Raw genomic sequence first — 16,252 nt, 5'->3', positions numbered from 1 at the left:
AGAAAGTGTAGAAGAATCTCTTTGTCTTTGAAGTCGGGAAGGATTTCTTAAATAAGTTATAAAAGGTGCTAGCAGTATAGAAAAGATATTTTTGACTATGTTTAAGAACTTCTGTTTAAGTCAGGAAACGACAGATGTTGGCGGGGATGCGGAGAAAGGGGAACCCTCCTACACTGTTGGTGGGAATGCAAGCTGGTGCAACCACTCTGGAAAACAGTATGGAGGTTCCTCAAACAGTTGAAAATAGAGCTACCATACGATGTAGCAATTGCACTACTGGGTATTTACCCCAAAGATACAAATGTAGGGATCCGAAGGGGTACGTGCACCCCAATGTTTATAGCAGCAATGTCCACAATAGCCAAACTGTGGAAAGAGCCAAGATGTCCATCGACAGATGAATGGATAAAGAAGAGGTGGTATATATACACAATGGAATATTATGCAGCCATCAAAAGGACTGAGATCTTGCCATTTGCAACGACATGGATGGATCTGGAGGGTGTTATGCTGAGTGAAATACCTCAATCAGAGAAAGACATGTATCATATGACCTCACTGATAGGAATTCTTAATCGCAGGAAACAAATTGAGGGTGCTGGAGTGGTGGGGGGTTGGAGGGATGGGGTGGCTGGGTGATAGACACTGGGGAGGGTATGTGCTATGGTGAGCACTGTGAATTGTGCAATACTGTTGAATCACAGATCTGTACTTCTGAAACAAATAATGCAATATATGTTAAAAAAGATAGCAGGAGGGGAAGAATGAAGGGGAGTAAGTCAGAGGGGGAGACGAACCATGAGAGAGGATGGACTCTGAAAAACAAACTGAGGGTTCTAGAGGGGAGGGGGTGGGGGGATGTGTTAGCCTGGTGATGGGTATTAAAGAGGGCATGTGTGGAGCACTGGGTGTTATGCACAAACAGTGAATCATGGAACACTACATCAAAAACTAATGATGTAATGTATGGTGATTAACATAATAAAAAATGAGAAAAAAAAGAACTTCTGTTTACTGGAAGACTAAGCAAATGAAGTATGACGGTTAAAATCCAAAATCTATTTATAAAATAAACTGACAAAAGATTACTATTTAATTACTATTACTATTTACTATTTAGGATATTTAAAGAACTGCAAATTAAGAAAATGATAACCTAATGGAAAAGTGGGTAAAAGATACAATGGGCATTTCACAGAGTAAGAAATACAAATGTTTTATAAACATGTGAGAAGCAACCAACTTGAACTAATTAGTAACCATAGAAATACAAGTTAAAAGCACCATGTGATACCATTATAAGCTTGCCAAATAGAAGACTGATGATAACAATCTGGTTAGTATGTAGGCTATGATTATGTACTGATGGTAGCTGTATCTTTTGGCACAACCACTTAGGAAATGCTTTGACACCATCTAGTAAGATTGAGGAGGAACCTCTCCTTTTATTCATCACCCAGCTCCACTCCGACCCGAGAGAGCAGCGTCTTTCAGACTATTTTGGTCATAACCCACACTGTCAAATAATATTTTACAAGGGGACCCAGCACTCCTTAGAACAAAAACAAAAAGCATCAACAAAGAATACTTATCCTTACTGCTTGTGTTACATTCTAAAATGTTCTGTTCTCGGGTGCCTGGGTGGCTCAGTTGGTTAAGCGACTGCCTTCGGCTCAGGTCATGATCCTGGGGTCCCGGGATCGAGTCCCGCATCGGGCTCCCTGCTCGGCAGGGAGTCTGCTTCTCCCTCTGACCTTCCTCCATCTCATGCTCTCTCTCTACCATTCTCTCTCTCAATAAATAAATAAAAATTAAAAAAAAATAAAATGTTCTGTTCTCTTTCACATAAAGAAACTGTCAACAGTTTCTAAACAGATTTAAGAACCAACTAATGGGATGTACCATTAAAAAACTCTTACACGTAGGTACAGGGAGACATGTGCAAAAATATTGGTATCTGCATTGTTCATCATAGCCAAAAATCCAAAGCAGTTCAAATCCCACCCATAGATGAGTAAATAATAAAATGACTTATATATAAGCAGTGAAAATGAGGTGCTATTTTTATATAAAAATGTGAATGAGTTTTAGAATTATGTTGAATGGAAAAAGCAAGTCATAGAAGTTTGTAATAAAGATGAATTAAAAAAAAAAACCTCAAAGATAATGTTTAGAATAGTCACAGCATATTCTGCCAGACTGTTCTAAATTCTAAACACACACACACACACACACACACACACACTTGTGTGTGCTTTTTGAAATTCACTGGCTTTGGGTCATTTTGGTTTCTCTGGGACAAAATGTATGATGCTATAATGTATATTTAAACTCATGGCAAAGTTCTTGTTATGCAGAAAACAAATTATAGGTGGGAAATAATTGTGAGCTCATTTTCTTTTAGAGTACACACACATATGTACATATATTTGGCATATCTATATTCTTGTATACACTTATTTTTTAGCCTACCTATGTATTTTTATAGAGCTATTTTAGAGTCTGCTGTTACCATAAAATGCATGTGAGCTTTAGGAGCTCAGGTAAATTATTGATTACAACTTTGAAACGAACAGTCAAAGTGTGACCGAAGTTTTAAAACCGTCTGTGGTCATTGCCAACAGATCTTTCAGACAGGCTATCGTGGGAACATTCTACAAGCCCCCAGAGAAATTTTTTTGGCATCGCAGAGCTGAAAGTGGTTGGTGGCCTTGCAATTTATTTGCCATTGACTAAATAGAAAACCAGGCCCCCAAGAATAAGGGAAACATAGCATAATGTATATAAACTTGTCAAATCACTAAGTTGTACACCTGAAACTAACATAACATTATGTGTGAACTATACTAAAAATAAAAAGTTAAAATGAGAGGATTAAAAAATCAATGTCTTATAGCTATCTTTATGTACAGCTCATCTTTAACTTTTTCTAGCTTTGAATTTAGAATTGAAGTAACTGAGAGGCAGTTGTATCTAGAATAATGCGGCTTTCTAACTGTTCATCTTTTCTGTTTTCGGCTACTTTTGCTTCTCAACATTTAGAATAAAAGAAAATTCCCAATTACTGTTTGAACTGCGATATTAGTTTCAGACTAAATACCTATTGCTATGCTGTCTGTTGGTATTTTTCCACCTAAAAGTCTTCTAGTAGTTATAATGTCAGAATAAGATATGTTTTAAATGAGATTGGCTTTTAAATGAAAATCAATAGTGCATTTTCCATAAAACAAAACAGCTTTAAGAACTATTCAGAGCTTATTCCTTAAATGTAAACATTATTTTTATAGGTCCCAGGAAGTAATTTTGACTTCTTATTGCCCAGTGGAATACTAAAAGGGTGTGGCAATTATGTCTGGTTATAGGTTGTCTATTAAATGTTCTCAGTGAAATGCATCCAGTCATTAAAGTAGAAAATTTACATCAGAAAATTTTGTACTTTAATGAGTTTAATAAATAAGCTACATGATACATATATATTTTATTTTTTGTAGGTTCCTCTTACTCATTTCCCTCCAGCAAGAAATATAGTTTTGATTTCTGAATATTTGCCCATCTTTTTCTTTACCACAATCCAATCTTCACTGTCTTCCTTACCTATACACACATTGGTACCCATGTGTGTACGTGCGCACACGTATACATGCTTGTCTTTGAAACCACATTTGTTTTCTACTTTTATGCTGCCTTTTCCTACCTTCCTTATCTTGATTTTTATAGCAGCCATTGTCTTAGAGTTGGTGCTTAACGTATGCTGCTGCCATAAGTCTGAAGCAGCATGGTAGAGAGAACATACACTACGGGCAGCCTTTCCGTCCTGCCTCTGCCTCTTCCTACATTCATTACAATGAGCAACTATTGACCATTCTGTGTCAAATGGAGAATGCAGAATCCATTTTGAAGATTGGAGGGATTGCATGGGAAAGCATCTATTACTGCAGCCGGCATTTCGAAGCTTAGCAGTAATAGTGTTAATATATGTCATGAACTGTGAGGAGTAGGAGAATTTACCTTGTTAGCCTGCCATCACTTCATGAATGTTGGCAGAAGACACAAGACTGGAGGCAAAGAATTTATTACAGCAATAGCACTAGCCAGAGTCAACAGTTGTGTAGATTCCTGAGTCTCTACTCCCACAGGGCAATGTGAAGAAGGCCAGATTTAATACCTACATGCACAGTGGTTTGTATTACTGGAGTGAAATTGTGAACTTAGGGAACTCAGTCTTTTTTAAGAGGTAATAAGACAGCCCGACCTTTGCCCCAGTTTACATACTGGCTGGTGAACAAATCCATTTACTTAAGAGGGAGATCCTACCTCTGTCTTCCAAGACTATTCATAATATAAATATCTGTGAAAAGATTGTTGGGAACGAAGGTGCTTGATTAGCACTTGTACCTTAGAGTGCTTGGTCTTGCACTCTCTTGCTTGAAAATCTCCAGTTTTCCAGTTCCCTTGAAAGAAAATCCCACCTCCTTATCTTGGCTAGAAGACCCTAAGTGATCAGGCTTCAGCGTATCTCCTCACCTCCTCTTCTACCATCACACTGGCCTCTCTCTCTCTCTCAAATGCACCAACAGCCTTTGCATTTGTTCTTCCCCCAGGTTATCACCTAGTTAGCTGTTTGACATTGAAGATTCAGTGTGAATCAATCAGTGAGTGAGGCCTTATCTGACCGCCTCAATGTAAAGTACCTCCCCAAGCATTCTATCACATCACTTGTTTTTTTCATGGTACAATATTTATCAAACTCTTTTTATTTATTGTCTGTCTTTGCCTGCTGGCCCACCCTATCACACAGAATATAAACTTGTTTTAGAACTATATATACATCTATGCATATATAAGTCATATACTCACATATATATATGCCAAGCGGTATTAGCATAACACCACTTATTATTCGGTGTCTCAGTATTTATTGCATGAAGGGGTGGATGGATGAATTAATATTGCTTCCAACCTAGGCTTTTTCTTCCTCCTTTTTTTTCCCATGTACTTTTCATCATTTTGGTTAATAATATTAAATTTTGCCTTTTGATTTCTAATGAAGACCATGTACTCTCTCTAGGGTTAACAAAACCAAAGACTATGACAGTAGAGAAATGAAAGTTTCCCCCAAAAATAACATAAGCCACCTACTTGTTAAAGTTTAGTTATGCATGTTTCTGTTTAATACTATTAGTGATAAACAAGCAATTAGATAGTCTGTTTTCATCCCTTGGTACTGAGAATCACAATAGGAGATTGTAATATATGCTATGCTGTTTGTTGGCACATAGAAAAATCCTTGTTTACCTGTTAATTCACACTAATGCCATGTGAGAGGTGTTACTTGATTTGTACAAAACTTAGAAAATAAAGAATTAAATCACATATCTGTTCAGGATCCTATAGTTCACATGTTACTGGTTTTGAGGAGAAGTCAGAGGTCTAGCTTTGAAATGCCAAATATTCCTCTAGTCATCCTATGACACTTGTGTTCATGTGAAAGAAATTGTTAAATGATTTCAGCTCTTTTCTATCATTCCTTCGACTACTTCTCTGGTACTCCGTAGTTACCTAGCAGAGGATGTATGAGAGGCTCTAATACATTTGCTAGACCCTCTTTTGGAAATACATATAGGGAAACAGTTTTGATTTGTAAATTAAATGCTTTTTTATTTTTAGTTTCTGTCTCCCTTCTCTTAGTTGATTCCACCAAGATGCAGGTGCTTCAAGCATAAGTTGTATTTATAGATCCATGTTTAACAAGGGTTCCTGTGCTAATCTTTTAAAAGACTGTGTTACTAATATTAGAAGTAGCCATTATCTAAAAGATACTTAATCACAGTTCTACAGATTAATAATTTTTGTGGAGTCGCTGTGGTTAAAATTGATCATTTTCCAAAATTTGTTTGTAACAGCAAGCAAGAAAGGAGAACGTCAAAAAAAGAGAAGCAGAGGAAAGGGAAAAACGTGCCCAAATAGCCAAAGAATTGGCAGAGAAGGAAAGGCTTGAACGCCAACAAAAGAAAAAGCGCTTATTAGAAATGAAGACTGGTGAGTACTGTCAGCTTTGCTATTTGTACTGGTTATTAGCAGTTTAATAAACTTCTGTGAAAAAAGAAGATATGATCACCTATTTATATAGTTAAGCTGTAGAGCATTTTTTTTTAAATGTTTTATTTATTTATTCATGAGAGTCAGAGAGAGAGAGAGAGAGAGAGAGGCAGAGGGAGAAGCAGGCTCCCCGCAGAGCAGGGAGCCTGATGCGGGACTCAATCCCAGGACTCTGGGATCATGACCTGAGCCGAAGGCAGACGCTTAACCATCTGAGCCACCCAGGCGCCCTTCCCGAGCATTTTTTTTTTTTTAATGGCTTTCCCCCCTTAGTTTACTCACAAGTAGTGCTTTTATCCTAACTGGTCATTTGTTGTAGGTAATACTGGTCCCCTGGTCTATTCTTGTAGTCCCAGTATATTCGCACTGTTTTGACTGCTACTTCAGTAACCAATCTGTAATAGTTTATGTCAATCAATAAATTAACAACTATAGAAAACTGGGAAATTCTATTGGACAAGTAACTTGTTTTTTTCAACAAAATATTCTAAGGGAGGGAAAAAGTGGAGGGAAATGTATTGATTAAAAGAGTCTTAAGAGACTTATCAACCAATTGCAACAAATGGAACTTACGTATATTCTAATCCAAACAATTCTAATCTAATGCCAAGACAAAGGCAGTCTGAAATACTTGAATACTTTTTTTTCCCTGTAGACATGACAGTGTTGTTGCGAATATATTATAAAGTATCTTTTAGAGACTTATCCTGAAATTTTACAGACAAAAGTATGTCTGAGATTTCAATCAAAATAGTCTAGCATGACCAGGAAAATAGGTGGGTGTGTAGATGAAACAAGATTGGCTATAAATAATAATTGCTAAACTTGGGTGATGGGTGCTCAGAAGGAACGGTGTGTTCACTATAGCATTGGCTCTACTTCTGTATATTTTGAAATTTTCTTTAATAAAAAGCTCTTAAAAATGGAAAAATTACAGTTTTACAAAGATATCTATGTATATATTCTAAAGCTAGAAGATACCACTAACTTAGAAGCGGAAGAATTAAGTAAATTGTAGTTACATTTCACTCCCTCAAAATTCTGGTTCTTCCACCTCTAAGCCACTAAGGATTACAGAAAGCTTTAATTAAAATCCATCAACTTCACTGCTAAATTACCATAGTTTACAACTCAGGGCTGCAAATTCACCTAAAGTTTCCCCAGGGGTAGACAGAGATGCCTTCTTTGCCTCTTTTACTTTCACTTTTACAGACATATTTTATCTTTAATAAAGCAAACTGAGTACCTTAATGTATCACACATGTTTCTTCCAGGAGAAAAAGATAATCATCTAAGCACAGCTTCTTGTTTAGAAGAGTACACTTGAAATTCAGGCAGTGTTCTCAAAAATATCTTAAAAGTGTTAACTAAAATGGAGATCAGAAAGGTTTAACATTGATTTTAATGTTTCTGGAAATCATTTTAAAATAATTGACTACGCCTAATTTACCAGACATTCTTATATTAGAACATTAGTTCATTTAGTATTGGCCAAAGTGTCATCTGGATGAGTTACTTGATAGCAAGCACATGGGCTGTATTTGTGGGGTTTGCCCAGACCCTCTGGTCTGTCCATACAGGGCCTCTCAGCAATTCTCTTCTATCAACCTGGAAAGTTAAAACCTGGTAGGAAACAAAAATTTTAACGAAATGTTAGATCCAATCTAACATAATCTCAATAATGTTTTCATTTAAATTTTCCTTTCTCCTGAAGGCATTTTATTTTTTTTAATTTAATTTTATTATGTTATGTTAATCATCATACATTGCATCATTAGTTTTGATGTAGTGTTCCACGATTCATTGTTTGTGTATAATACCCAGTGCTCCATTCAATACGTGCCCTCTTTAATACCCACCTCCTACACTGTTGGTGGGAAGGCATTTTATTTTTAAGAATAACGAAGTTCATTTTATTTTTCCAATTTAAAAATAATACGGTGTTACAGAAAACACCTAAAAAGTAGTCGATCAAAAGACCATTGCCCATATCCTCCCATCCAAAACAAACAAACAAACAAACAAAACATCCCTCTTAATATTTTGGCACATCTTTCTTTGAGTTTTAAAATTTTCTACCTTTAATAGTAGCCATATGATAGTACTGAGTATGCTGTTTGGCATCTTGCTGTACTTTCTGAATGTTTCCTGTTATTCTTGTGATTCTTAATTTGTAATTTGCAATACCCGTGTCATTGCATTCACTGTATATGTCATATCTTATTTAATTTGCATTAGTCATAATGAGTCATAGAACAATAGTTATTTCCATCTTTTCAATGTGATATGTTTATGCATAAATGGCTGACAGATATTTGTAATTATTAGGATAAAGTTTTAAGACTTTTTGATGCATGTTGCCAAATTGATTTTCAAAAGTATTATTCTAATTTCACCAGCTTTTAGTATTAGTTTATGAACATACTTTGGTTGAATATTGTCATTTTTAAAGATCTTTGCTAATAAAGTAGAAAGTTCTGTTTTATCTTAATTTGCCTTTCTTTGAGTACTAATGAAGTTAGACATTTTTTCAAGTATTTAATAGTCCATTTGTATTTCCTTCTTTGTGAATTGTGTTGTCTTAGTCTTTTTCTTGTTGGTTTACACATGTTAGCTCATTGAGCATCAGTATTTACCTTTTAAGCATATTTTCTCACTTTGACTTTTTATATCTGGACATAAAAAAATGTTTTATAATTTTTACTTTTGTGATTTTTCTTATCTTTAAATTTAGAGAGTCATCTTTACAACAGTTTTATATCCATTTCAATTATTTTTCTAGCTTCAGTTATTCATAATACTATTCTGCTCCACTTAATTGTAATTCTTACTTAATCATTCATATACTAGGGTCTATTTCTGAAATTTACCAAAACTGTTCTAATACTTACCCATCAGTTATGGTTATATTGGTTTCATGTAGGTAATTTTGCATTGAGAAGGTTAGTTCTCTTTTCATTCCAGTATAGTTAACATACAGTGTAATATTAGTTTCAGGTGTAAAATATAGTGATTCAGCACTTCCATGCAACACCCGGTGCTCATCATGACAAGTGCCCTCCTTAATGCCCATCATCCATCCCCTCACCCACCTCCCCTCTGGTAACCATCAGTTTGTTTTCTATAGTTAAGAGTTTGTTGCTTGGTTTGCCTCCCCCCCCCTCTTTCCTTTGCTCGTTTTGTTGTTGTTGTTGTTTCTTAAATTCCACATATGATTGAAATCATATGATATTTGTCTTTCCCTAATTTTGCTTAACGTTATACTCTGTAGCTCCATCCATGTCATTGCGTATGGCACGTTTTTATGGCTGAATAATATTCCATTGTGTGTGTGTGTGTGTGTGTATATGTGTGTATATATATATGTGTATCTATATATACATACATACCACCTCTTCTTTATCCATTCATCAATTGATGGACCCTTGGGCTGCTTCCATAGTTTGGCTATTGTAACTATGCTGCAATAAACATAGGTGTGTATGTATCTCTTTGAATTAGTGTTTTTGTATTTTTTGGATAATTACCCAGTAGTGCCATTACCGGATCAGATCATAGGGTAGTTCTATTTTTAACTTTTTGAGGAAACTTCATCCTGTTTCCTACAGAGGGAAATAAGGTAGATATGAATTTTTTTAAATAAAGGTTTCTCTTGCATTTTTTGGGAATCATAGAGCTTATCTTATTTGACCTATTGAATTACCTTATAAAACTATATCTGCCCAAACATGGGTCTCAATAAGTGTAGGGTCTCAAATAGGTGTAGGGTTCTCACCTGAGAGAAGCTCCCCCAAAAATGCTAAGGTCCTTATGTGCCAGAGATTTTGACATTTCCCAGGAGAGTGCTCTTCAAAGGATAGTCAGGGTAACATTAATTTATATAGATAATATTAAATAAATACTTTAAGACTGTATCTTTACATACTCTATATTTGTGAATATTTTAATATATTTAGTCAGAAAGTGATTTGATAGGAAAGAAAGTTACCAGGTAGGACGCTACTTTTGAAAACATTTGAAAATTTTGGAAATCAACTTTGAATTTCCTTTTTTCCTGTAGCCTCGGGAATTTTAACAAATCTAGGGATATATCCCAAATTTCAGAGCACCTAAACATATAATATCCTCACCAAAGTGAAATACCTCTTCTAAAACCCTAGTAAATGATGATTGTTTCAAGTGGTCTTTAGTTTTCCTTTAAACGTAAGATTGCTAATATAGAAGAACAAAGTAGTCAGTCTCTTACTATAGTTGCTATAGCTAAGTTAGTCATATAAGTATCAAATATATTATTTGTTGATATCTTTCTTACATTTAAAAATAGTACAGATATGCAGTCACCTTTCCTTTCCATATTAGATGTAGAATATGCTTTTTGTCAAATCATGATTTTTCCTAACATTTGGAGGCTTTATGAAGTAGAAGTCAGTAAAGTAGTATGTCTAATTAACAATTACAGAAAATATTCTTATGCAAAATATCAGTTTTTGACACTCTTAACAAATACACTCACTGGATTTTATACATTTCCTATACTTAACAAATACTATCTTTAATTAAAATGTATCACCATGAAAAACATAAGTGCTACAGTTTTCCACTTCATTGGTATAGAAAAGGCATTTAATAGGTCACTTTTGTTTTATTTAACAAGAAATAGTTTTTGTATTTATATGCTGGCATTACACTGATAAGAATAAATAAAGTCCCTGATGGAATGATGTTTTAATTCTAACAAGTTAACCAGACAACCACATGTAAAAGATAATTTCAGATTATAAACAGTTAACTGAAGGCAAGACAACAAGGTAGAGATGGTGGGTGGTAGTGACAAAATTTGGTCTTAGAGAACTAAGAATACGATGTATATGGGATATACTAATTTAAAATATTGGTTCTAAAACTCCTTAGAAATTGATAGGAGAGGGCGCCTGGGTGGCTCAGTTGGTTGGGCAACTGCCTTCGGCTCAGGTCATGATCCTGGAGTCCCGGGATCGAGTCCCGCGTCGGGCGCCCTGCTCGGCGGGGAGTCTGCGTCTCCCTCTGACCCTCCCCCTCTCATGCTCTCTGTCTCTCATTCTCTCTCTCTCAAATAAATAAATAAAATCTTTAAAAAACAAAGAAATTGATAGGAGAAATCAGGTTCATGTTCATGTCCTCGGCTAGGTGATATAGCATGTCCTTTACAGTATATTCCAGGATGGTTTACTTTTTAAATCTTATTGTGAGCTAAAACTCTATATAATTTTTCCTTGTGGGTGTTCTCTTTTAGTACAGAAGAACGTAATACTGCTCCAGTCTTTGTGGAAGTTGTCAGCCTAGCTTTCCTAATCTTTAAAAAAAAAAAAAAAAGTAGAAGGGTGAACTGTTGATTTTACATTAGTGCTTTGTCATCTTTCTAGACCAGGGACTTTTTGTTTTATCTTATTTTCGTATGTAGGGCACGCAGCCCTGAATGATAGAGAGAGAGAAAAATGTTCACATAACCCCGTCATAAACCCACAGGGAGCTTCCTTCCATATATTTTCATGACTTTAGTATTTTCACCATGCAAATAAGAACTGTGTTTTTTCACAGATGTACAAATTCTTGTTTCACCACCTGAGGTAGTAGAGTAAATTAAATCCCTGCTCTTTCTTATCCACTATAAATCATTACTTGCCCTTGGCGAAAGAGCAGGTAACGATTTTCAAGTCTACTATTTATTATCACTATCATTTCAGGATGTGATTTTTGTTAATAGAATGAAAATAAAAATAGAATAGTGGGCTAAATTTCCCTAAGAAGAAAAACGAAGCATTGAAAATCCTTTTGTGCAGTGAAACTAAGAAAGCACAGAATCTCGTATTGTCATGTTATAGCTTTAAGAGGTCATTTTTCTCATTTTTGTTTTCTTTAAAAATGATGAGCCTGGAGGTCTCTTAAATATTCACACATACAGTTTTGGTTATTTCCGTTGAATGGTTTGTTATTACATTAAACAAGCAAAGAAATTCACTACATTTTCGTGATGTCTTTTTTTTTCATTGGTATGTGAATTTCGAATATATTTTCTGAGGTTGGTGTTTACATTTTGAGTTATTTTAATTGAGAATATACCCAAAGTATTAAACATCTGATGTAGAAACCAGTAAGTATAGACACTCGTATTTATTTGTTTGAAGTGCACAGCTATCCTTATGTGTAATCATTTCTAGTAAGACAAATAGTAATAGCAATTTTATGTGATTATGTGCAAGTTTTTCGAGACTGCATTTCTGTTTCTTAATCATGGAAACAAATAGGGCATTTGATAATATAATTCAAATACTATGCTTTAAGACTTCCTGAGTATGTAAGTTGATTCACATAATTTTTAAATAGCACATCAGAATGGCCTTGAAATGGACCCAGTGTTGCATAGTTATGTTTTGTGGGGGAAGTAAATAAGAGCTTATTTAATGGAGCAATAAAAACTATATGAGCAGCTCCTATATTTCAGTCTTTAGGTTATAATTTGTTTATTATTTATTAGACTTAAATGTCTCATTTGGTACAACTTCAGTCTATTAAATAAAGAGATAATTAGCTTTTAGAAATCTGTTGTTTACCCACATGGCCAAAACGGCTCCTTTGTTTTCCATTCTGCAATTTAGAATAACTAAGCAATTAGGCCTCCATTTTAGAGGAAATGCATATTACATAAATACTACTTGGGAATGTCTCTGCCAATCTCAACAGATAGGCAATTAATGTGTGTACTTGCTCTCATAAAGGCTTTGACAATTACCCTGTCCTCTTCAGATATCATAAAAGTTAGATTATTTTCCATAATGGTGTATATTCTAGTTTTGTTCAGTGGTGCTTTCAGCTTTCTAGCATTTTTGGAGATTGATGCATAGAAATGGGCCAGTGGTTTTAATCATTTCTCTATTTAGAAGAATAGAACAAATAAGATTGCACTGGCTTTGATATATTTCTCTTTTCTTACCCTCATCTTTTATGGGACATTCGCAATAGCAACACCCACTTCTGCCACCATTTATTGATCACGTATTATTTGCCAGGTTCTGTATGTGTCCATTATTGCGTGTAATGCTTACAGCAAATTTATGCAGCTATTTTTATCAGAGTTGCTTAATGTCTTTGTACGTGGTCACAGATTGAGCAGGCACTGAAGCCAGGTTTTCTGACCAGAGGATGTATTTTTAAACTATTGTGTTGTTATGCCTTTACCACTGATGGTCTGACCATAGTGCAGAAAAAAGGGACCAAAATGAATTTTAGTAGTTGATACCTAGCACTAGACTCTATACCTATGTATGGAGGTTGAGAATTATCTTCTCTGGAAACCTTGGGTGAGAGGGACAGCTCTGTCTCTGGTATCGTAGTCAGTGGTTTTAAACTATAGATACCCTCTTCCTTTGTGTTGGGGAGTTTGAGGAGGATTGTCACATTAGGAAGGCTTTTCTACTCTGGTTCAGATTCCATTTTAATTCTTCTGATTATTCAAGCATTAGTTTACCCCAATGCGCAGAACCCTGAGGATACCATCAGCAGCACTCTTCCCCTCTAGGAAAGGGTTTTTCAATGGCCCAGATAGTTTGGGGCCCAACTCAGTAGCTAGAGCTCAACAGTTTGGAAGGGGTTGGAAACATCTGTAGTATTTTCATTACTTGACCCAAATTAGAAGTGAAAGAACCAGGAAATTTTGTAGGATAGTAGTTTATGGAAGGGGCACAGACACTTTGGTGTGCTTTATTCGAGAACAAATGCCCTTAGACACCTTCACCCCCGCCACCAGCTCTACCATTTAACAAATTCTTTTCTGATGGTATTAGGAGACTCCATGAATAGTATCAAGGAGTGTCCAGTGGGGAGTTTTTCCAAGAGTGTCGCCAATAGTTACACAGGTTTTCATTTGTGTGCAGGAATCTCTTTCACTGGAATAACACCGTTTCAGTGGGGAAATCTCAGAGTCCTCCTTTTCTGTGCACTAATACACGTCTTCTCTGTATGGCTGTGCAAGGCCCACACACCATCCTCTGTCTCTTTACAAAAAAGCCTCTGAAAAGAAAAACAAAGAGAGGAGGCTCTCAGAGTTCTCTCGCACAACATACCTTGAAACTGTGATTTTTTTTTTTTTTTTGTAACTTTCTTGGAGTTGTGTCACTCTTTGTTAAATATCTTTATGGTACATCCTCATACTAATTGGCTGTTCATCCAATATTTAAGAACCATTCTGAAAATGGTTTTCATTGCCCTTCTGAGTATTCTGTAATATTAGCTATATGCCGACTAGAAAACGACTCCAATTTGTTGTTGTTTAAATTTGTTTTATAATGCAAGATTAAACGCCAATTAATCGTAGACTTTTTGGGGGGCAAAATAATTTCAATCTTTGTGGTGTTGTATGGGTTACTTCTAAGAATTTTACCAAAGAAAACTTTTTAGGACTATCTCTTAACTTATGACTCTTCTATTACCGAGCACAGATTCACCCTGCTTTCTACCCTCCGAGGGCAGAAATCCTACCAATCCATTATTTTAATCTTAGTACCATAGGGAGAACATTATAACTTTGACAACATAGGCTACAATCACAGTGCATCTTTTGTGTGTGTGACATTGACTCCTCCTTAGGTAACTGTCCCTCCCAACCCTTATTTACATGGTGTATACTTTCCAAACCAGTGGACTATTATCACGATGAGCCCTCCCATGTCACATTGCTAGTTCTGAGTAGAATTAGTATTTGTATTTGAAGTTATTTTTAATTTCAGAGAGAGACTGTGAGTACTGTCTTACTTTCAGGCACAACCATAGATCTCTCCATTCTTTAAGAAACTTATCCCACATCTGTTACTTACTGCATACTCTTTACACATCACGTAAATGTCTGTTTTTAGCATTTACCCTGAGAAACACAGCCCTCCAGAGAGAGAGGCTTTTGAACTTGATTGGTGCCTGTATAGAGTCCAGTCCAACACTTTTAAAAAAAAGAAAAAAAAATTATATCACAGTTGAAAACGAGGTGAAATGTATGCCATGCTTGAAGGCTGTTACTTAATTGGCACCAGTCAAAAAGCTAACAACAATCAATCGGACAAAACTGTAAAAAACTGGATTGCTTAGGGTTTGGGGCAGCTAAATCCACTCTGTGTCTACAACCCCTTTCCAATCCAAAAATACAAATTTGCCCCTGAAAGCTAGAAGTTTTTAAGTAATTTCAGTGTCCAAGCTCATTTGATGCCAGACATGGCCTGAACTGACAGGAGGCCCCATCGAAGCAGAAATAATAATGAGTTTAATTAGAAGATGCTGCCCTAGGTTATTCTGGATGTGGTAGTGTTTCACAGCGTATACACCGTTTTGACCTTCATACAGTCTGCAAAACAGATTGTAAAACACCTGACTGTAGAATTTGTGGTTAAGAGGCTACGAGTATGTACTTCTCAGTGACTACAGTGACTACTCTCTGACTCTGTTGAACTGGTTATACCATCCGCTCTTTACCTCCGGCACATTTGTCCCTGCTTCTCTGTGCTTATTTCTGGTGTCCTCTTTGCCATAAATACCTTTCCTCTAATTCTTAACTGAATCTAACAAAATCGTGTTTGTTTTAATTCTAGCGCTCTCTAAAATGTGTTCTCTGAATATTTGTCCTTGATAATAGACAGTCTCTTTTTGGTAAACCATTATAGTCTTGCTACATGACTTAATGTATGGAATATTTGGTTGCCCTCATTTCATTTGCTTTAGTGTTATGCTACTAATCGATTGTATATTTTTCAAGAACTTGGCCTTCAGCAATCTTTATCCCATAGGACTTAGCATGCAGTGTGCACATAGCAAATACCACAGAAGACACGCATAAGATTTGTCAAACAGTCGATAAAAATTAACTGGTCAAATGACATCTCTTCCATTTTGTGTTTAGTTTAGCATATTGTTATTTATATGTAAAGTAAAAATACAGATCAAACTACAGAACCTTGAGCCAAATTAGCCGGCACCTGTTTTTATCAATAAAGTTTTATTGGCAGATAGCCACACTCATTTCTTCACATATTGTCTGTGACAACCTTGGCGCTGCAGGTGCAGAGTTGAGCTATTGGGACACAGACTATATGTCCCACAAAGCCCAAAATACTTGCTGTCTTCTGCTTTACAG

At 35.7% G+C, this 16,252-nt stretch overlaps 1 protein-coding gene across 1 annotated transcript in view; it reads left to right on the top strand.

Annotated features, from left to right (window-relative positions):
• DIAPH3 (diaphanous related formin 3) overlaps window positions 1-16,252 on the top strand; it is a 482,025-nt gene that overhangs the window by 313,120 nt on the left and 152,653 nt on the right. The window contains exon 24 of the mRNA XM_028105625.2: window positions 5,904-6,039. Coding sequence (XP_027961426.1) covers window positions 5,904-6,039 — 136 coding nt within the window. The remainder of the gene's footprint in view (window positions 1-5,903; window positions 6,040-16,252) is intronic.

Source organism: Eumetopias jubatus, unplaced genomic scaffold (assembly GCF_037043125.1).
Source record: "Eumetopias jubatus isolate StellerSeaLion01/CBP00866 unplaced genomic scaffold, mEumJub1_p1.0 scaffold_3, whole genome shotgun sequence".
NCBI lineage: Eukaryota > Metazoa > Chordata > Mammalia > Carnivora > Otariidae > Eumetopias > Eumetopias jubatus.
This window is presented reverse-complemented; position numbering and strand designations above follow the sequence as displayed.